At 39.6% G+C, this 22,071-nt stretch overlaps 1 protein-coding gene across 2 annotated transcripts in view; it reads right to left on the bottom strand.

The window, feature by feature from the left end:
• Nucleotides 1-14,637: 14,637 nt before the first annotated feature.
• Nucleotides 14,638-22,071, bottom strand: part of klf8 (Kruppel-like factor 8) — a 60,894-nt gene continuing 53,460 nt past the window's right edge. The window contains exon 5 of one of the 2 annotated variants that reach the window (XM_043704640.1): nt 14,638-17,080. In XM_043704640.1, the coding sequence (XP_043560575.1) occupies nt 16,899-17,080 (182 nt within the window). In that variant the 3' untranslated portion in view covers nt 14,638-16,898. The remainder of the gene's footprint in view (nt 17,081-22,071) is intronic. The other variant, XM_043704641.1, reaches the window with a different exon arrangement.

The following is a 22,071-nucleotide window of genomic DNA, read 5'->3' as shown; positions in this document are numbered from 1 at the left end:
GGTGGTGAAGGAGGTGTTTGCAACACCTGTCTTCATCTGTCAAAGCATTGAGAGTAGGAGTTGGGATGTCATGCTATAGCTGTACAAGACGTTGAGGCCACATTTCGAGTACTTTTTACAATTCTGGTTGCCCTGCTATAGGAAGGATGTTATTAAACTGGAAAAAGGTGCAAAAAGATTTAAGGATATTACGGAGACTAGAAAGCTTGGATTATTAGAAATGCTGGATAGGCTGGGACTTCTTTCACTGGGTGTCGGAGGCTAAGATGGTAACCTTATTGAGGTTTACAAAGTCATGAGGGGCGTGGATTAGTTGAATAACTAGGGTCATTTTTTGCAGGGTAGGGAGGCCAAAACTAGAGGGCATAGGTTTAAGGTGAAAGGGGAAAGGTTGGAAAAGGACCTGAGGGGCAATGTTTTCACAAAGGGTAGAGCGTGTATAGAATGAGCTACAAGATGAGGTGGTGGAGGCTGACAAAATTACAATATTTAAAAGACATTTGGACAGGCTCAGACAGATAGGGGTCAAATCGTGACAAGTGGGACTGGTTCAGTTTAGGGAACCGAGTCGGCATGAATGAGTTGGGCCGAAGGGCCTGTTTCCATGCTGTATGACTCAATCATCAGGCAGGCAAGGGCAGAAAGAAATGACCAGCTGGGTACTGCAACACTTCGGACTTCAAGGGTGTTTTAATATTTTCCTAGGCAGTTGCATTCTGTAAAAGGTATTATCGATAAAGGTAACTGCTGTAAGATGGCAGTAGAGCTGCAGAAAAACTTTCAAATTCCTTAAATTGGATATTTTATAGGGTAAGTCTTTCATCACATTATACTAAGGAATGTAATAAATATACTTCATCTGACATGCAGTTCCGAGTCCCTGATAATGGAGAACACGATGCAGAAGAATCAAGTCCTGGCAGGTTGACGTGCACTCCAGTCTGAAGCACAGCTGTTCCCACAAGTTCATAGGCTCAACATTTTGCTTATCCCACAATGAGTTTTAGACCCAACTACATTTAATAGTCCAACAAAGGATTCACAGGCTTTTATGTGGTCAAAAAGGCCCATTTCTTGAAAAACAACAGTAAAATTGGAAGGTGGGAAAATAATCCATACGTTCATTTGTTATTGCAAACTTGAAGACAAAACTATTAAAACAGCTAGATTTATGATATTACATGTTTAACTGCCAACTCGGTGTTCGAGTCAGCTCTTTCTTGGATGGCAAAAGCTTTTGCATTTCACTGAAATTTCCGTTGTTATGTTGGTAACAAATCTTTGATTAATATTATTGTTGAATCACTGACGACAAAACCAAACATAATATTAGGAACTGGTATCAAAGGCTATTAACTGTAATGAAGACAGCTGAGACCTCAGCTATTTACAATTTATATAAATGGCTTGATTGAAGGGAGAGGAGGCAAGGCTGCCGACTTTGCCAAGGATACAAAGGAAAGTGGCAAAATAAATTGCAGAGGCTACAGTAAAATATAAATACGTTTAGTGAATGTGTAAAGATTTAGCAAAGATTTTTGGAGTATAATGTTGGAAAATGCAAAACTGTTGGTTTTTGGCAGGAAGAATAAACAAGAAGTGTGTTATCTAAATTGTGAGGGATTGCAGAGCTCAGAGATGGGGAAGGGTCTGAGTGTCCTCTTGCTTGAAATACTAAGGTTAGTATTAGGTACAACAAATAATTTGAAAAGCTAATGTAAGATTGTAATGTTTTGTGAGGGGAATGGAATACAAAATCAGGAAGGATATGCTTCAGTTCCACAGGATACTGGTAAGACCTAATCTGGGATACCATGTACAGTATTGGTCTCCTTATTCAATAAAGGATGTAAATACATGAGCAGTTCATAGAGTGCTCACTGGAATAGGCGGGTTGCCTTACGAGAAAAAGTTGAACATCTGAGGCTTATATATTCTGGGGTATTTTTTAAAAAGAGTCAGAGGTGAATGAATTGTAACATAAAAGATGTGAAGAAGATACTTTATCACAGGAGAATCAAGAACTAGGAGTCACTATAGAAGGGGTCATCCATTTTAAACAGATGGGGGCTTTTCTTTCTCGGAGGCTCATTATCATGATGTGGTGGATTACCCTAGATCATTTTCCTTCACTCCTAATATTCTGTTACCCACCATGGCACCTTCCCATGCAGTCGTAGAAGGCAGATCACTTCCGGTCCCAGCTCTTCCCTCCTCAATGTGCAACACAAACTTTTCAATCAAATCTGTTGTATTTACGGTATGCAATAAAGTCTCCTTTACATTAGCAAGATCAAACTCACGTTGGGTGACCATATTTTAAAACGACTTCGCTCTGTACACAGGATGACCCCAACTATCCAGTTGCTTGTCATTTCAAAAAAACAACTTGGTCTCATCCTAACATTTATGTTCTGTTCAAAGTTTGTGCGAAGATTTGTAGCTCGGGTGCTCGTTGTTGTGGTTCTGTTCGCCGAGCTGGAAGTTTTTGTTGCAAACGTTTCGTCCCCTGGCTAGGCGACATCATCAGTGCTTGGGAGCCTCCTGCAAAGCGCTTCTTTGATGTTTCCTCCAGTGTTTATAGTGGTCTGTCCCTGCCGCTTCCGGCAGTGTCCCAAAGAAGATCAATGCAAGCTGGAGGAACAACATCTCATTTTTCACTTTGTAACCTTCTGGGGAAAAAAAGGTCATATCTAACTTGAAATGTGGTTCACCTGCTTCCAAAGTTACAATAATCCTTAATATTTCCCCTGTCAGAAGGTTTACCTAGCCAAAACGTTCACCTTCGTTACATTGCTCCCCCGCCCAACTTTTATAAGGATAATCACAGGTTTTCATCAAGATCCCATCCCCAGATATTCTGCTTCTACATGGGGTTGCATGTTTGACCTGAAATAGACCTTACTCATTCCTTAGTCATCCACTTACTCTTCATCTGTTTGGAAAACATTTTTGGGTTTTCCTTCATTTATTCAATGTTTACCTCTCAATCTCTTTTTTTTGCTCTCCTAATTGTCAGTTCAATTTTGTCATTGCACTTTCTCGAGTTGCCTACCCTTTTGGAGTCACTGAACGATCAGTTGATTGACAAACATTCTCTTTTGCTATCTCTTATTTCTTGACATTCACAGGGATTCTAGGTTTAGCAGTTGCCCTTTTAGGTGCAAGATGTGGTGCTCAAGCTGACACTTTCAGGAACCCAACATGTTGCCTCTCATTTCTGGGTTTGATCGAGCTAGGTTTGCCAGCCAGTGGGTACCTCTGGGAAGCTGGTGGGAGCTAAAATAATGATGCAAAATACTAAGTAGCCTAGAATCGAAACCATTGGTTAATTTAATTTACCAGCTCAGACATGCTGTGACCCACCTCCAAGGCTGGTGGTGTTTGAACTTGAACTTTGTAACCCTGTGTATGGCAATTACAGTCAGGACCCAGCATTTCCATGCCTTTTCCATCTCATTAAGATCAGCCTTGTGAAAGGTGCCAGAAATATTAACTCTGTTCCTCTTTTTACAGATGCTGCCAGTCCTGCTGAGTACTTCTAGTCCTTCATGCTTTCATTTCACCAAGGTGAATGTTTGACCATTAGAAAAATGGATATGTTGAGAAGACTTCAAGGGATGTCAAAATGTGTGTTTCCTGAACATGGCAGCACACCAGTATCTCAGATTACACTTCCCATGTTTTAGCTCAGTGTCGATTTTGGGGAGCTACATGGACAGTTTCTTCCTGTGAGCCTTGGCAGCATTTCTCACACGACCTACTATTGTTCACTTCATTAGGTATGCCTCCGGCCTCCACAGGGCCCTTCTTGTTGAACTGTGTGGACAGAGGCAGAAGTGTTTATTGCTACCAGGACCTTAGTGTAGAAAGCATGGACGCCACATTTAAAACTCAGCATCATACCAGTTCAAACACTGCAAGGCAGGAGCAACCATTCCAAGCCATTTGTGACATTGTGAAAAGAGGTGGTCAAGAGGGGGGAGCTGGCATCCCCCTTGGTATACAGGTACCTGGAGGTTCTGGTGGATAGGATGGTGGTGAGGACAGCCTTCCCCTTACCTAGAGGAGACCTTGGCACCTAATTGGTCCAAAATCCTCCTTTACTACTGAGCTGTCCTGCTGTCCGAGCTTGCTACTTACTCATTCCGGTCAGCTCACCATCTGTCCTGCCCTTGCACCACCAATACAGGTCGGATTAGATTATTGAACAAGACACAACTGCAGAATGCTCTGGATATTAAAACCAGATTTTATTTTTCTGATTTAAAATATCATTGCATTTCAAAGAATACATCCTGAGTCTGCTGCAATAATCAGGAAAGAGGGTGAATATAGCCCCAACACAGAAGGTTTGGTCTCATTAGCATACAACTGGTGAGTTGGAGACACTTAGTGGACTCAGAGGCCATTCATTGGTCAGGGAAAGCAGATAATCAACTAACTCCTCCAACAAGCCTACTTTTCAAAGAATCCCTACAGTATTGAAACAGGCTATTTGGATTCAGACCTCAAGTCCACACTGACTCTCTGAAGAGCATCCCACCCAGTCTCACCTCCCTTCGCATTCTCCCCCGCCCCCCCCCCCCCCCACTCCACTACTCTATCCCTTAGTCCTACATTTCCCATGGTTAATCCACCTAATCAATACATTCCTGGACAGTATGGACAATTTAATACGGCTGCAGCAGTGTTAGCCACTGAGCCACCGTGTCATCCATTGCCAGCTGTCAGAATGGATTTTAACATTTGGATTTATGAAAAGACAAAAGAGATGGCAGTTGATGACAATCACAGATGAATTTGTCCTCTCTCCTCCTTCTGCATACATAGCTTTAGAAGTGTTACATAGTTAGAGAAGGAAATAAATGTTGACTAGACAGAGCCACCCAAATCCTATAATGAGCAAGAAAAAAAAATCCATAAAACTAATGGCAATGACCCACTTATTAAGACAAGCTCAACCTGCTCAGCGTATTAGAAAATGGGAAAGCTGTCCCAGATTCGATAAAACAAAAATCCTCAACCTTCCATTGTCATTCCTGGTGAAACTGTTCTTCAAACTTCAGGACACATCAGGGGCAAGGACATAGTTGCATAGTCCTGTGGAAGTGACCATTCTTCTGAAAACTTAGTCTAATCTTCACAGGGATGAACAAACTCAGTTCATTCCATGCGCTGTTGAGACGTTAAGAGTACAGTGGATCCAGCAAATATTATAGGTCCTGATCATTATCATAGATGGCTGTAGCAAAAGGAAGCTGCTCCTTAGCCACATTTCACAGCAGGAAAGCAAACCCTCTGGCATTGAAATTTCATAAAGAGAGGCTAAACCATTTGCTCACAGTGTAAACGCAATGCTAAAATAGGGCACTATAGAGTCATCTGTCCTCACCACCATCCTATCCACCAGAACCTCCAGGTACCTGTATACCAAGGGGGATGCCAGCATGGAAACAGACACTTTGGTATAATTAGTCTAGGCCAACCATGTTCCCCAACTAAACTAGTCCCCCATGCCTGCATTTGGCCCATATCCATCCAAACCTTTCCTATTCAAGTACTTATTCAAATGTCTTTTAAATCTTGTAAATGTACCTACATCCACCACTTCCTATAACAGGATGACCAGAACTGCACACAGTACTCCAGAAGAGGCCTCACCAACATCCTGTACAAACTCAACATGACATCCCAACTCTTATACTCAAAGGTCTGAGCAATGAAGGCAAACGTTCTAAACACCTTCTTTCTGACCCTGTCTACCTGTGATGCAAATTGCAAAGAATTATGTACCTGAACCCCTGGGTCTCTCTGTTCTACAACATTACCCACTACCTACCATTAATTGCGTAAATCCTGCCCTTGTTTTACCAAAACGCAATACCTTGTTTTTATCCAAAGTAAACTCCATCTGCCACTCCTCAGCCCATTGACCCAATAGATCAAGATCCTCTTGTCATCTTAGATAATCTTCAATGTCCACCATACAACCAATTTTGGTGTCATTCGTAAACTTACTAATTATGTCTTCTGTACTTTCATCCAACTCATTTATATATAAATGACAAACAAAAGTAAACCTAGCACCGATCCCTGTTGTACACTGCTAATCACAGACCTCCAGTCTGAAAAACAAACCCCTACCAGCACCTTCTGTCACCTACAGTCAAGCCAACTTTGTATCCAATTGGTGCTCAGCATAAACACTAGAGGCCTGGAATATTTAAGAAGGTAGAAATGAATGCATATAAAATCTATCAAAGATGTCAATTCCAGTAGATGAGCACCATTGGGCATCATACTGTTCCAAGAATGTTGAGGTAATAGAACATTGCCAAGTTTAAGAAAATACAAAAAGAGACAGATTTAAAGATTGTGTTTTCTTGTTTGAAGAACCAAGTTTACAGAATAATGCGACCACTATTTAAAGTTACAAAAAGGTGGGATAGGTTAGACAGGTGAGATTGGAAGAAGAGTCATCAACCTGAAAAATTATCTCTGCTTCCCTCCACAGATGCTGCCTGACCTGTAGACTGTTTTCAACATTTTGTTTATTTTACAGACAGAAGCAGATTGTTTTTCATGGTTAAGGGTGAGATAATTTAAAGTTGCGACACGACCAGATTAAATGCAAAGGTTTCAGTACAGCAAACATAGGAACTTCTTTCACACAGTTGCATCAGAGCCATCGTGTGGGATAATGGCTACCCCATTCAGATCATTGCTCACTATATGTCGCACAAACTCACAAATCACAAAATCACTAAAGGCAGCCATGTGGAAACTTTAAAAGTTTCCAATCGACATCAAATTACCCTGGGAAGTGGGCAGCAAGTATACTCTGGGTGAGAAACCTCAAATGGCCGTCACCCAAAGCAGCTCAGTGGGATCCGCCCTGTCTGTGCTGGCCAAAAGCTGCCAGTTTTTGAGAATGAGCTGGTTTGTATTCTCTCCATCTGCCATAAGGGAAACAAACCTACTACTAAAGCAAAATATTCTGATGCTGAAAATCCGAAACAAGATAAAAAGCTGGAAACATTCAGTCAATATGGCAGCATCTGTGAAGAGAAAAATAGGGTTAACCAATTTAGTTCATTCAATGTGTCATCAGTAAGTTGCTGATCTCTTATTAGAGTGCTATCATCCTAAAGGGACATGCAATCATTGATTCTTCCTTATTTGGTCAAAACTTTGACCATTAACATGAGAGCATCCTTACCTTAAGGATGAACTGAAGAGCCTCCTTCTATGCCATTAAGTATTCGATAATTGCAGCAGTTCTAGGAGTACCATTATCATCTCCAGTGCTGGGCAATAAATGAGGCCTTGTCAGCATTTCATGAACAAATATTTTTGAAGTTGCGTAAATGCTTCCTCAGTGTAATGTCAGCACATCTTAAAACAAGGTCTGCCCAATGCCAACACCCTCAGGATAACTGCCCAATGATATTATCCTGTCTAGGGGGTTTGCTGATGCAAGTAAAAAATCTTTATAATATTTACCTCAAAAACTATACATTAAAAAACATCTAATGATTGCAATCATCAGGCTCCAGTCTGCAAATTATTGCTCTGTGCAATAATGCCCTCAATCTTCAGCACCTGGTATTACAGAATCACAATCTGGAATTTGTGACCTTGCTCTTGTTGCAAAAAAAATGCAAAACACTTTTATATTTCAAATCATTCACTTTTTTAAAAAATTAAATGCAAACTAGGAAAGAAAACACCAATTTGCACATTTTCAGTCTCTCAGTTTTGACATTTATGTAAACAGCATCTTTATTGAACATTTTAAAAGGGAACACATCACCTGTCTATTGAGACATGATAGTTGTACTTCTGCACAAGATTACATTAAAATTCACAGCTTTTTCTCCCCTAATCAATTCAATCAAGTATCAAGCAAGCCTAGCATGGAGAAAAAGGCAGAACTCATTAAAATTACTGTAGTTCAAGATACTCGCACACTGTTGCAGTTGGATGCGTTATTGTCAGTCCTAACGGGATTTCCCTTTAGTTCTGGATAAATAACTTAGAATTTGAAAAGTGGTACATTATAAACCTACAGACAGCAAATACTTTATCAAAACAAAATCTTAACCAACTTACCACTATTGCATATATTTAGTGAGACTACAAACATACTCAAAGGCTTTAAATGAACTGCTCCATCATGCAAGTTCACTAAATGCTCAATTCTTAAATAATTTTGAAGAGCAAACTTAGCTCATCTTGACCTACAATTAGAAAAGTCCCTTAATTAAATCAAGTTGCAGAAGGTTCAAACAAATGGGAATTAAAAGGAATTCAAACATCTGAGGTTTATTACCATTTGTTTCAATCCTTTTTACATTTTGCCAAAAATAAATAATTGGTTTATTCTATTTCACCTTCATTTCATTTGAAAGTAAATTTCTGGTTGATTGTTAAAACCAAAACTGCAACATTGCTTGCTAATATTTCTGTGAAAGACCACCCTATTGAAAGCAAAAATAAACACTGATGTATCAAGCCAGGTTTCAGTTCGAGATCTACTTTGTGCAATAACATTAGCTGGAATCATAACAATATTAACATGGTCCCAGTGATGAAAATTAAAAAGCTCTCCCCTTTCAACTACCCATATCCCCTCCCACCCTCCATACTAATCCATGCCCTTCTGCGCAATCTCCAATGGTTCATCTGCTAACCTGGCTGCAATTCATGCCATCCCAAGATCCACAAACCCCATGATCCCTTAAAATTCCATGCCCTCTATCTACATTGTGCTCTTACATTCTCCATGCCAATTCGTTCCATGCCCATATCGGGAGGCATAAGGTAAAATGAAATACCCTTCCGCACCAGAGACTTCACAATATTTTTAGAAACCTCACTGATATGTTTAACTATTTTTCAAACACTTTCGCCAGTCAACCATCAATCTTATTTTCTCAGAGTAGGCAGATAAATTCGAATTGGTTGGGGCATTGCAAAGGGGATGCAAAGATTGGCTATCCTTTTTTTTAAAGAAACAAAGAAGTAATACATGTCCAATTCCTTTTGCCTACATCTATGTACTTATGCATGTAGTTTCTAGCATATGCAAATATATCACACGAGAAACTCAGCTGATGTTAAACTGATTTGTGCAACTCTTAGTACTCTCATTCAAATTATACAATGAAAGATTTCCAATAGCAAAATCTAATGGTGGATACACATTTCCTAGACCAGGCTAGTTGAACGTTGCTAGTGGGACGTTGCAGCCTCCTCTCATGCTGTATAAAGCGACGTCCCTGTTCAAGTCTGTTTTTTGTGTCCAGGTTCTGATTGGGGCTAGTCGTAAAGCTTCAACTTCCTGTTTCGTTTTAGTTAGTTCAAGTTGTATACTGACAAACATTTGTACTTATAGCCCCACATCATAAGACAGTTAACCCCTTCATTTCTAGTTAATCACATATGGAACTTACAGAGCGTTCATTGTGAATATAGGTTATAGAAGCAGTCAAGTAGTATGAACATGGATAGCCCTCAGGCATATGTCAACAAACAGCTTCAGAAACTAAAAGGCACCTTTTTCCACCCACGGAGATACATGGCAGCATGTTTTTGTTTCAAAGGACAGGGATTTCAAAAGACAATTTGATAATTCCACACACCTTATCAACCTTTTATATATAAATTTACTATTAATCAATCAAAATTACATATTTGCTGATATTAACTTTCCAGTGATGACTGCCGACTGAGCAGCCAATTATTTCCAAACATGTATGTGTACACTTTTAAGCCAAGGTTTAAAGCCTTTAAGAAGTTATACTTTAACAATTAATTTTTGACCCAAATTACACTTTGATTAAGATTCTTATCAGATATTTATCACTCTATTAAAATATATTTGAGGGATATCCCTGCTAGTACACATACTTCAGGGTGGCAGAAAGTGCAGCCAATCCCAAAAGGCTACCAAAGAACGGAGGTATATTTAGGCTTTTTTTCCTTAAATTTGTAAAGCTCATAAGTTGCGTTTCAGAAAGCCAGATTGTGAAAATTACTTATGGGTGAAGGCAGTTACAGCTTTAAACATATTGTGAACTGCATTTGTGTCAAACATGTCCCACTCTTCACTCCCACCTCCTTGGAGGAGGAACGTGACATCCATTTTAGATAACATGGGAACCTTGCCATTTCCTCAAAATTATGAGCCGATATGGCATGACTGTTTGGTGAACATTTTTGCTTTAAATTAATGGAGTAATGTAAAGAAATAAATGACTTGCATTTCTATAGCCCCATTATGAGCTCAGATTGTTCAAAATGTTTCACGACCACTGGAGTATTTTTATTGTCTAATTCTGCTAAATGCAATGTTAACATTGATTTGCATACAAAATTGGGGAAGACTTGGGACTTTAACCTGTCGAACAAATTAAAAATTGTACTGAAAAATGTAGCTATTGTAATTATCATTGCTCATCAGGGTTGCAGAGAATAGACTGTACAAAGTGATATTACCTGGCAAATATTGCTCATTGTGCTGCAAAAGTGCAAAACAAAGGCCACAGAACATGACAGAGCTAATAAAACTCACTTTTATTTCTACACAATCTTTGCATAATTGCAACCCCTTGGTTTCTCTTCTCCAGCTTCTGGTTCATTATTATATAGCTGGGTATTATTCAGTCCACGTCTGTTTTCAATTATCTCCTGTGGAATGCTAAAGAAGCAGTGAGATATTAATCAATTTTAAAAATTAATACATTATTTGTATGAAAACAATAGAAAACGTTTGGACTGAAGTTCATCGTTATTGCCCTCAGCAAATGTTACTGTGGAACCTCCCAGTTCAATTAATGTACTGTTGAAACTATTTTCGTTCGGTATCAATGACATCATGGAGACCCAAATAAATGGCATCACCATGGGATTCCTCCTTGGTCCAGGTCTGTTACTATCTTTGTTGGTTACCATGGGAAATGCATCTTCGAAGGAAAGATCACTAATCTCTTCGCCCTTGCAAATCTCCAGTATGTAAATAACACGTTTGCAATATTTCAATTCACGGTTGCAAAAACTTTGACACATAGCTTTAATAAATTCCATGGGGAGTTTATGGCATAGTGGTAATGCCACTGGACTCAAAATTCAGACTCCCAGGTCAATGACCTGATGACATAGGTTCAAGTCCTAATATGGCAGATGGTGGAATTTGAGTTCAGTTTGAAAAATGAACAAGGTAAGCTGGACCGTTAATAAGCAATAAATATCCAAGTTTTAAAAGTTTGTCTAATGGAAACCATATAACTATTTTTTTGTGAAGTGCGTCCTTGTAACACAGTGGTTGTGCATCAGGAAGTCAGGATCCAAGTCCCACAAGCATTCAGAGTTGTGTAATAATATCTAAACAGGTTGATTAGAAAAATAAAGCATTCCATCCCTCAGGGTGACTTTGAATTGGTTTTAGGTTTTAAAACAAAACTCCATCCTGAGCTCAAATTTCCCACTGAAATGGAGTAAACTAATGTTCTCCCTTTCCTTGATGTATCAGTTGAGAAATCACAGGTTCTTAACTACAAGTCATTCTGCTGTAACGTGCATTTCATTAAAACAAATTCAGGGTAACACAATTGACAAATTAGGGACACGGTTTCTAAAGTGTGAACTTTTAAAACGTGTGTGCCTGTAACGCGATTACATCGGCAACACTAAGTACGGTTTCTAAAGCCCAATTTTTCTATAATGTGCGGTTGCCCAAGAAAGCAACCATCGCATTATAGAAGAACTACCAATACTACCAAAGAAAGCCTTCATTCACTGGTCAATATACACATTGAGTCCTACAGTCGCACACACTAAAAGATCAACTTATTGGCAACTTTGTGAACCTCGTCTCAAGAACAGCTTCTTCACGCTATCAGGCTTTTGAACAGACCTCTCATATTAGAGTTGATCTTTCTCTGCACTTTCTCTGTAGCTGTACACTATATTCTGCATTCTGTTCTATTGCCCCAATGTACTTATGTAAGTTATAATGCATTTGTGTGTGCTAAAACCCACATATTTAAAATAGAGGACCCTTTTTTTTGGAGAGAACAGGAATTTATAGATACATTACACTTTTTCCAAAAGACAAAAGGGGTCATGAAGACAGTCAATCTCTGCTGCATCTCCATGATAACACACTGACCAATCAGAATCTCTCTGTCCTGAGGATTAAGATCGACAGTGAACCCTTCTTGCTGCATCTCCACAGTAATGATGGCCTAACTGATCAGCACGCTCATATTGTAGCTGGAAATGTGTTGCTGGAAAAGCGCAACAGGTCAGGCAGCATCCAGGGAACAGGAGAATCGACGTTTCGGGCATAAGCCCTTCTTCAGGAAGGGCTTATGCCCGAAACGTCGATTCTCCTGTTCCCTGGATGCTGCCTGACCTGCTGCGCTTTTCCAGCAACACATTTCCAGCTCTGATCTCCAGCATCTGCAGACCTCACTTTCTCCACGCTCATATTGTATGAAACACTGCTTCTTTGTTCAAGTAGGTTTCCTGTGTGCTAGTTCTGATGAGCGCAACTTCTAGTCTTTTTGCAATGCTAAGTATTTTTTGAAAGGTTGAAGAAGCTTTCTTTTAGTTCTAATTAAATTGGTTTTCTATGACCAAATTACTTTGGATAACTGAAGATTTGAATAACTGAACATTGGCAATGGTTTATTGGAGGGGAGAGTGCTGTGAGGAGCAAAAGGATTGTAGTCATGGTGATGGTGGTGATAACAGCTGTGAGTAGCGGGAGCCATTTGCAATCTGTGGAGCTACAGGAAAACACTTGGTTGCCCAAGGCTCTTCAATTCCTTCAAAAAAACATAGATTCATAACTTGGAGTAAGTCACTGATGAGAAATAGTCAGTGGAGTATGCTAGGAATCTGGTCAGATATCAAACTTTAATATCAAGGTAGCTCAGGCCTGGTTTAGGAGCCTACAAGAAACACTGAAAACTGGTTGAAAGCATAGAATAGAAAAAGTTCCAAAACTGGCTCTTTTGCCGATTTCCATCATTCTTTTCATTTTGGTCCCAAGGCAAGTTCTAAGTTAACTTGAAAAGTCTGTTTGATCTTTAGACTTGCTTTATAGTTGCGAAGGGACTGCTGCTACTCTCTTCAATGTTCAGACTGTGGTATTAGGAGTCCAAATCATAGAAGGTGCTGGGGGCAGCCAGCTCTTCATTGACCTAAAAAATCATGCTTTTTAAAAACTGTGACAGCCTGGGGTTTAACCTGCTCCATTTTAACAACCCACCAGCCAGACTGAAGTTAAAAATACTCAAAAAATTCAATACAATCCGAAAAAATATTAGCTGAAAATGTGTTGCTGGAAAAGCGCAGCAGGTCCATCCTCACTTTCTCCTCGACTGATCTCCAGCATCTGCAGTCCTCACTTTCTCCCCGAAAAAATATTATTCAAACATTTTTATCAAAATTGTATACAATGAATTAACAGTGAAAGAGGAGTTTTGAGTGACAGGCTTCCATTATATCCGGGAAGTTGGAGACAATGAGACCATCAATACTGAAACAAGTACAAGAACAATGTAAATCAGGATATTGGTGCTTGTGAATATGGAGTCACGATCTGGTTTTACCTCCCATCTCCAAGCTTTTGGTTCAGGTGAGATAAGGAGGTTTTTCCTCTACTTTTTAAATTTAGATTAACAAAGATCTTCATTACGGAAAAAGACTCTTCGGCCCATTGAATCTAAGCCAGTCAAAAACAGCACCTAACTATTCTCATCCCATGTTTGAACTCATTTAACTGACTTTAGTAATAGAGAAACAACATTAACCAAACAGCTAAGGCAAGCTACTTCATTTCAGTAATAACTATTAACACTTCTGCCAATTTATTGCATTAAGGCTACAGGTCGAACTGCAGCTTTTCAGTTCAGTAAATTCTACAAGATTAAAATTCTTCGTATATTTCACAAGTACCACGAAACATAAATTTGCATTGGTGTAGTGAGAACATTGCAGATAAATTGTTAAATGCTGAGAAAACTCACTTTTGTGGATTAAGATGTATAACAACAGAGCTCTATTTAAATTGGTCTGTTTACATGAACAGAAGAATAATATTTAGAATCAGAGAATTAAAAACTTTTCATTTCCTAAGGCTATCGTGCCTCACTACAGACAACATCTTAAAGATTGGACGTTTTTGAATTCACTCAAGAAAATGCCTGAGATCTCAAATTCTAACAACTTCACTTCACTGGTTTGTAAGGAATTTTAGCTTTCCTATAATTTATTCAAGCTGATTATTTCCGACCTGTTCACATTTCCTTCCCAGAGTAGTTGGAAGGAAAGAATTAATGCGTTCTTCAAATTGACTTGTTTAGTGAGCTAGCACACTGCAACTAGTCAAATCCCATATCATTGCAAAAGTGAGAAAACCACAAACAATTATGTGACAGAGGCTGCAGATGTGATGGTGTTTTCAAAGATATTATGGAGTTCTGTTACACCATGTGACAGTCTATACTGGGAAGTGCTGTCTTTTGTAGTGCAGTACAGTACCCTTTACTATAAAGCTCCAAACAACATCATATCTGTAACTAATTATATCTGCAATTATAAAAGATTGAATCCAAAGAGGTGTAAAGTTGCAACATTTATTACAGAAATTACACTTTTACAAGTCGGTTCTTTTAATTCATGGACATCCAGCTCCCTACGAATGAGAACGGAGGTACAATGTCCATCTTCAGTTTTCTCTTTACATTAAGAGGTAATCTCACTGTTAGCACCATTTACACAAAGGCTGATTCCTCTTTTCAAAATGACCATGATATTGTGTTTAAACAGCAACTGGCAGCATCACTGGGGAAACTGTACGGCAAAAATAATGGAAATGAACAAAGATTGAATAACAATATTCATCATCTTTGGATGCTGCCAGTTTTACTCTGTGTGGATTACCCACATCCTGGGGTTGATCTCTATTCCCAGCCAGTAATCTCTCTCCCTACCCGAGATCAACACCACTCCATTAGAGACATCAAAAACAACAGGCATAAAAAAACAAAATGTGTTTTAAAAGGGGTAGCAAGAATGAGATTTCTCTTTTGAAATGGTACAAAACAATTGCTGAGTTTGTGGGGTACAGTTGCTCACCCATTATTCCTGTAATGTCATTACAATTCCCCTAAATGAACTGTAATCACTTATTTAAGTCTCTGCTCCAGGCCAGTACACTCGGGTTAAACAGCGGCAAGTAAAATTAAATGTGTGCATGGTGATTGTTGATCAGCATTAGTCATTTATTAATGAAATCTAGAGATCACTCTTACACCAACAAAAGCTTGAAGAGCATTCGAGAAATATTCCCATATACTCAGATTAAAATGTGATTCGCTGGTCTGGCTGATTTTTTTTTTTAAACCTACAAACTACCACGCAAGATAAATAGATTACACAATCAAAACAATACCTCACAGGGCAGTAAAAACAGCACGCGAAAGGCAGATGGGGCATATGTTTGCAAACGCAGACTGCTGCAGCTTTCACTCATCCCAGCAGCAAGTCATTCAATGCTAAAGGTCTGCACCCTAACCTGCCTCTTTTTATACGCAATAAAGCAGAAGCACAAGGTGCTTAGAAAGAGATCTAAAACTTTACATCTGGCTTCACAGTTCATCAAACTGAATGAAAATGTGTGTGAAAATTACTAATAATTTATTAATTGTGTCTATTAATACACATTCAGAGTTAGCTTTCAATGACCGAGTTCTATGTTCATATGCTCTTTATTTATATCATTTGACTCCAGAACTGTATCATGTTGTAACAGGCAGAGATATTCACAGTAAGCAACTAAGACCACTGGCACATCACAGATAATGCTGCCAAGACATCTCAGTCAGTACTTGTGGAAGCAAAAGGCTGCGTGGGCCTCAGATCCAGCTTTTATGTTGCTGCAGAAACTGAAATACTGCTGGAATTGCAGCAGTGAAAAACACGAGCGCCAGTCTCCTTAACCACAGTTAACATCACTATGCTGATCACATTCAGTGGTGGAAAGAGAATGCTGCTTTATCAAAAACCTCCCACAAGCCTGAATAAAAGAGGGATTGTTTACAGTGAATCAAATCGAATAACCAGTTCGATCTGTTTCAGTAGAGACTGGAGGCAGGACGAAAAGAAAACCTGTTTTGCAACATTGCTGTATACCCCGGAGAATAGAAGGCCCTTTTCTTTTGACATTTGTATCTACTCAACAATTTCATGGGGTGCACAGAGCTGAAACATGGGAAAAGCAACCATATCTTTGTCAGCAATATTTATGCATCTTGGCTAAATACCACCAAATTAATAAAGCACACATTAAAATAGGATAACTGTTAAAATTGGACAAAATGTCAAGACTTCCCACTGTATGAATTGCTCACATTAAATGAAAAATACAATGACACAACCTAGAAAGTCAATCTTCTGTTCTTTGAAGAATTCACCACCAATAATTAACACCAACCTCAGTGTTGCTTTTCCTTAGCCTTAAGGTCATTCACAAGCCAATGAAGATTTAAATGCCCTTAAACATTATTTTGGCTGCAAGTAATGGACTGCCTGCTTTTTTTCTGCCCTGTGTTAACATAATCAAGAAGAAAAAATTATGACAAAAATGACAGGCCTAGCTTAAATTACATAAATGCAGTCAGTACTTAACATCAAAAGGAAAGCTGGTGTGAACAGTTCCACAGTCTTTTGAGGGCGGGCGGGCGGGCGGGCTCTCTCTTTCTCTCTGAATTGGCATCCACAGGTGCCATCTCACAGCAGGTACTGTCAGAATTCAGCAATGCTGAATAACGGGATGGAGGCAGAGCCAGGGCTCTGATGTGAAGCTGGCCTTTAAGTACCTTTCACATCATCAAGTGTCTTCTGCGGTGCAGTGCAAGATGGTCTGAGCGGGAAAAACTCCGGTCACAGTCCGTGCATTTGAAAGGCTTAACGCCCGTGTGCTTGCGAAAATGCCTCGTCAGCTCGTCAGAACGTGCAAACTTCCATGTACAGCCTTCCCAAGTGCATCTGTAGGGTTTCTCTCCTAGAAAAGCAGAATAAAATGTTAAATGCTGCAAAATTTTCACAAATAGTACTCCAAGATTATACAGTACCTTTCACTCATTTCACAGGAACAGAGAAATTGTTCTTATAAAAAGGACAAAGAAAATGTATGTCTAATGGTGTTGTTAAAATTGATCGGTACCAATTACCTATTCTATTTCCTTTTGTATGGAATCAATGTTTATACATTTTATACAAAATCTTACTACTGAATGCATTTATCATCTGTACAACTAGAAGCCTTCCAGTAAAGTCTTTACACGAGTCTCAGCTTTCTCATGGACTCTGCAGTATAAGTGCATGTAGGTCACAATTTTCCAAGATATATCAGTGCCAGTCACTGTAATGTTGGATTATTTTTCTTTAGATTGGAGTACTTTTCGTTCACTTTCTTAAGGAATTATAAAAGGCAAAAGGTATAGATTTCACAAAGTTCAAACAAAAAGAAATTGATAGTTTTGGATTGACATTTATTGCAGGTCTTGTTTTGTATTCTTTAAAAATGACAATGAAGAGGATTGAAAGAAAAGACATATACCCAAGTGCAAACTTGTTGATTCAGTGGTCAATTTAGTTCTACTTTTTGATATTTAGTGTCCTACATAAAAGTAAATGTGTCTTTTTAATTACAGATCACAACTTCATTCCAGAATTCATTAAATACTATTATACAAAGCTTAATGTTAAATGCTTCCTTGCTAAAAGTGTATTGGATTTACCCACTCAGCTGACCGGGAATTAAGTAAGTGTGTGTTGTGTCACAAAACCTAGGACGGTTGAGGCTCAAGCACATGGAACAATGATGGAAAAATCAGCTTAGCATTAGATTTTTGTAGAGCAGGAAAGATTCCCTGAGTGGTTAAAATAATGGAGGGGACCAGCAAAGGAATTCTTACTCTTATTTTCGTCAGTAAAGGAATGGGTGCGGTATAATTGACTAAAGCAGGAAACCTGAATTCTGCAGAACCAATTGAACTTAGTGTCATGTTCAAACAGACCCCATTTTGACTGTTGCAAAAGGCTTTAACCTACTTGTGAGAGTTAGAAATTAGTAGACTGGATGTAAATGCGATAGTGGTGTAAATAAGGTTTGATTAATGTCATGATCTGAAGTTTTCAATCCCCTGCTTTTCAAACTTGGAGAGGAAATTAAACTGTTAAAAAGAACACAATCTGCTTAGCTGGGAGTGGGTGGGTGGTATGAGGGACATGAACTGGCTTGGAAGTGGTGAAACACTTCAACTGCAAAGGAACAATAATGCAAGAATAAAGGAATGCAAACTTGACACACACATTTGAATATCAGCAATTTAATAAAGTATCAAGAGTTAGGTTTTTATTTTAATTTTGTGATCTCCTTTAGGAATGGAATTAAAGAATAAAAAATCAATAGCAGTCTACAGCATAAATCTGTTCAAAGGAGATCACAGAATGATTAATTGGGCTGCACAACTTTAAAAGTGGAAATCTTTTCAATTACTTAATCATGAAGGAAAACCTTATTACTGAAAGGATTGAATGCAGAAACTAAGGCCCCAGGTCTATTGGTGAATACTGTACTTGCTATTCTAAATAAGACAGGAGTGCAGTAAACAGCAACTTTACTCAGTCAGTCAAGGAACAACATGACTCAATTATAGAGTTGTGGCTGTTTTAAAAAGCACTGAATAGGAACCCTGCTTTAACGAGATGATCTAATGTCCCTCATGATTTTCACCCTTCCCACAGAAAAATCAACAAAACCAAATTAGGAACAAACTGCGTAGGTGGAACCTGGCTTACTATTATGCAAATCTCAGTACCTTTCACTGGCATATCAATGCTGCTTTGTGAAAATATGCAAACTATTCCACATAACCGAGCACCTTTGCATAGTCTGGGCATAACAAAAGAATTTGAATTTCAGCTTTTCCTGCTGTTCTCAGACCTGCACAGGAGACATTCTAAAAATGTTCTACTATCTAAACTCTTCACTGCTTCATGACAGATTTATTCAGGTTTTGCTTCAAAATTAAACATCACTAACAAACTTTATCAGCTTCTTATAAGGAGTTCAAGCTGGTCTAACATACATTTATGGGAACAAAACTGAACTCATACAATGATCATCTAGGAGAAAGTGAGGACTGCAGAGGCTGGAGATCAGAGCTGAAAAATGTGTTGCTGGAAAAGCGCAGCAGGTCAGGCAGCATCCAAGGAACAGGAGAATCGACGTTTCGGGCATGAGCCCTTCTTCAGGAATCCTGAAGAAGGGCTTATGCCCAAAACGTCGATTCTCCTGCTCCTTGGACGCTGCCTGACCTGCTGTGCTTTTCCAGCAACACATTTTTCAGCTCATACGATGATCATCAAATGAATCTGACATGAATGGGTTGCAGGAAAGAGAGGTACCAGCAAACCCCTCATGGTGATTAAGTACTTTACTAGTTCAGTTTCATTTCTGTAAAATATATTCCCAATGAATTGTCTAAACACAGCTTTTTTTAAAAAAAAGTAGTTTCATCTAGATTAATTTTAAATGACCAGCTTAAACAATCAAACTGCTTGATCTGACTCAGATTACTACCTACCACAAACCCCAACTGCCAGCTCTGCACCTTAGTAAGATCTTAAACAAATAAAGGCTTTTATAAAGAATGTGTACTGTCACCATACTCCAAAACCAATCTACAATCATTGTCTGTCAGTTTTATCGGACTGACGTTCACTTGATCCATTTAATATCCAGAAATTATTTTTACTGGAACAGAGTTTTACAGCATAATGTGACTGACAAGGTCATGGCTGTTCACTTGATGGCTGTGTGGATGTAAGAAGAGTGTGGTGTAGCATTGAGACACAGGGACCAGAAGATTCTGGGTATGTCTTTGAGTCTGTTGATCTCTGTCAGGGTAATGGTAAGGATTGCGGTTTGCTTCGATGACTTCAGATTAATTTAGGCAGTGGGGAAAAGTAATATGAAATTCGTAGGATTCTGACTTTTTTTTGGAAAGAATCCTGCTGGAACTGAACATTTGCTCATCAGTTGTGAACGTAACCAAACCTAGCTGTGAAAACCCATTTAATCAGGGTTTAAATATATTTATTTCAGTCTCTGCCAGAGTTGAAATAATTTGCAGCTTTTTAGTACCAGTGATAAATATATCTGGACAGTGATAGTGCCCCTATCTTTGGGTCAGGGGACCTGGATTCAAGTCCCACCTGTCCCAGAGGTGTGTAATAACATCTCTGAACAAATTGATTAGACAATTTTGTTTTAAAAAAACCCTCTATCCCAACCAGATTCCATAATGGAGAATGAGCAAGACACTTGTTAGATTGCCCAGTTAACTGGCAACCATAGATCTCAATCCATCTCCAGGGCCATTATGCGCTGGCCAACTGAAGATGGGAGGAGTTGATGCAAGGATGGAAAAGGAGAGAGCTGGCTACTCCCTTGTGGATGAGGGGATTTGTCCAGTTCATATCAAGGACAATTCCCTAAGATCAATCCCATATATTGTGCTTCCCAGGGGTCTTGGGGTGCAGCTACCTGTTTCTTTGCAGTTTGCATCACACATTTATAGGGTGGTTAAAAAGGCCTTTGGCATGCTTGCCTTCATTACTCAGTCCTTTGAGTATAGAAGTGAGGTTGTACAGGACATTCTTCTGGAATACTGGGTCCAGTTCTGGTCACCCAGTTATAGGAAGGATATTATCAAGCTGGAGAGGGTTCAGAAGAAATTTACCAGGATGTTGCCGGGTATGGAAGGTTTGATGTATAAAGAAAGGCTGGATAGGCTGGGACTTTTTCACTGGAGTGCAGGAGGTTGACAGCCGATCTGATACAAGTTTATAAAATGAGAGGTACAGATAGAGTTAATGGTAGTTGTCTTTTCCCTAGGATGGAAGATTTCAAGGCGAGGGAGCACTTTTCTATGGTGAAAGGAGAGAGATTTAAAAAAGACCCGAGGCATATTCTTTAGACAGAGGGTGGTTCGCATGTGGAATGAACTTCCTGAGGAAGTGGTGGACGTGGGCACAGTTACAACATTTAAAAACATTTAGATAGATAGATGAATAGGAAAGGTTTGGAGGGATATGAGCCAGAAGCAGGCAGCGGTGTTTTTGTTTTCTCTTCACAGAAAGAGCAGGAGCAGCAGGGGGAAGTGACGAAGACCAGAGGGGCAGCCAGGAAGGAAAGCAGGGAGTATAAATACTCACCCTTCGACGCCAACGGTCATTTTGAGTGCGAGCAGCAGCAGAGTGTAAAGGAACCCAGAAGGCTACAGCTAAGGTGAGACAGTTTGTTTTAAAATTACTTACCTGTAGCGGGCAGTGGTGTTTTTTTTTCTCTTCAGAGAGAGAGCGGGAGCAGCAGGGGGAAGTGACGAAGACCAGAGGGGCAGCCGGGTAGGTTTTTTCCCTATGAAAGCGCGCAGAAGAACCCAAGGCACTACAGAGGTAGTGCCTCCCACCCGCCCTCCTCCTCTAACCTAATAATAAGACTCTTTGTGATAAGTAGGTAAGTGCTGCATTTTGCTTGTTCTATTCTTTAGACCCAGTTTTTTTTAAAAAAAGTTACTTTTAGAGGGATGGCAGTGAAGGCAGTGCAATGTTCCTCTTGCAACATGTTTGAGGTGAGGGATGCCATCGCCCTCCCTGCTGATTACACTTGCAGGAAGTGCACCCATCTCCAACTCCTCCAAGACCGTGTTAGGGAACTGGAGCTGGAGTTGGATGAACTTAGGATCTTTCAGGAGGCAGAGGGGGTCATAGATCGGAGCTTTAGGGATGTAGTAACTCCAAAGATTGCAGACAGATGGGTGACAGTGAGGGGGACTGGGAGGAAGCAGCCAGTGCAGGGACCCCCTGGGCCGTTCCCCTCAAGAACAAGTATACCGTTTTGGATACTTGTGGGGGGGGAACGACTTACCAGGGGTAAGTAATGGGGCTTAAGCCTCTGGCACAGAGCCTGTCCCCGTTGTTGAG

Source organism: Chiloscyllium plagiosum, chromosome 15 (genome assembly GCF_004010195.1).
Source record: "Chiloscyllium plagiosum isolate BGI_BamShark_2017 chromosome 15, ASM401019v2, whole genome shotgun sequence".
Lineage (NCBI taxonomy): Eukaryota > Metazoa > Chordata > Chondrichthyes > Orectolobiformes > Hemiscylliidae > Chiloscyllium > Chiloscyllium plagiosum.
This window is presented reverse-complemented; position numbering and strand designations above follow the sequence as displayed.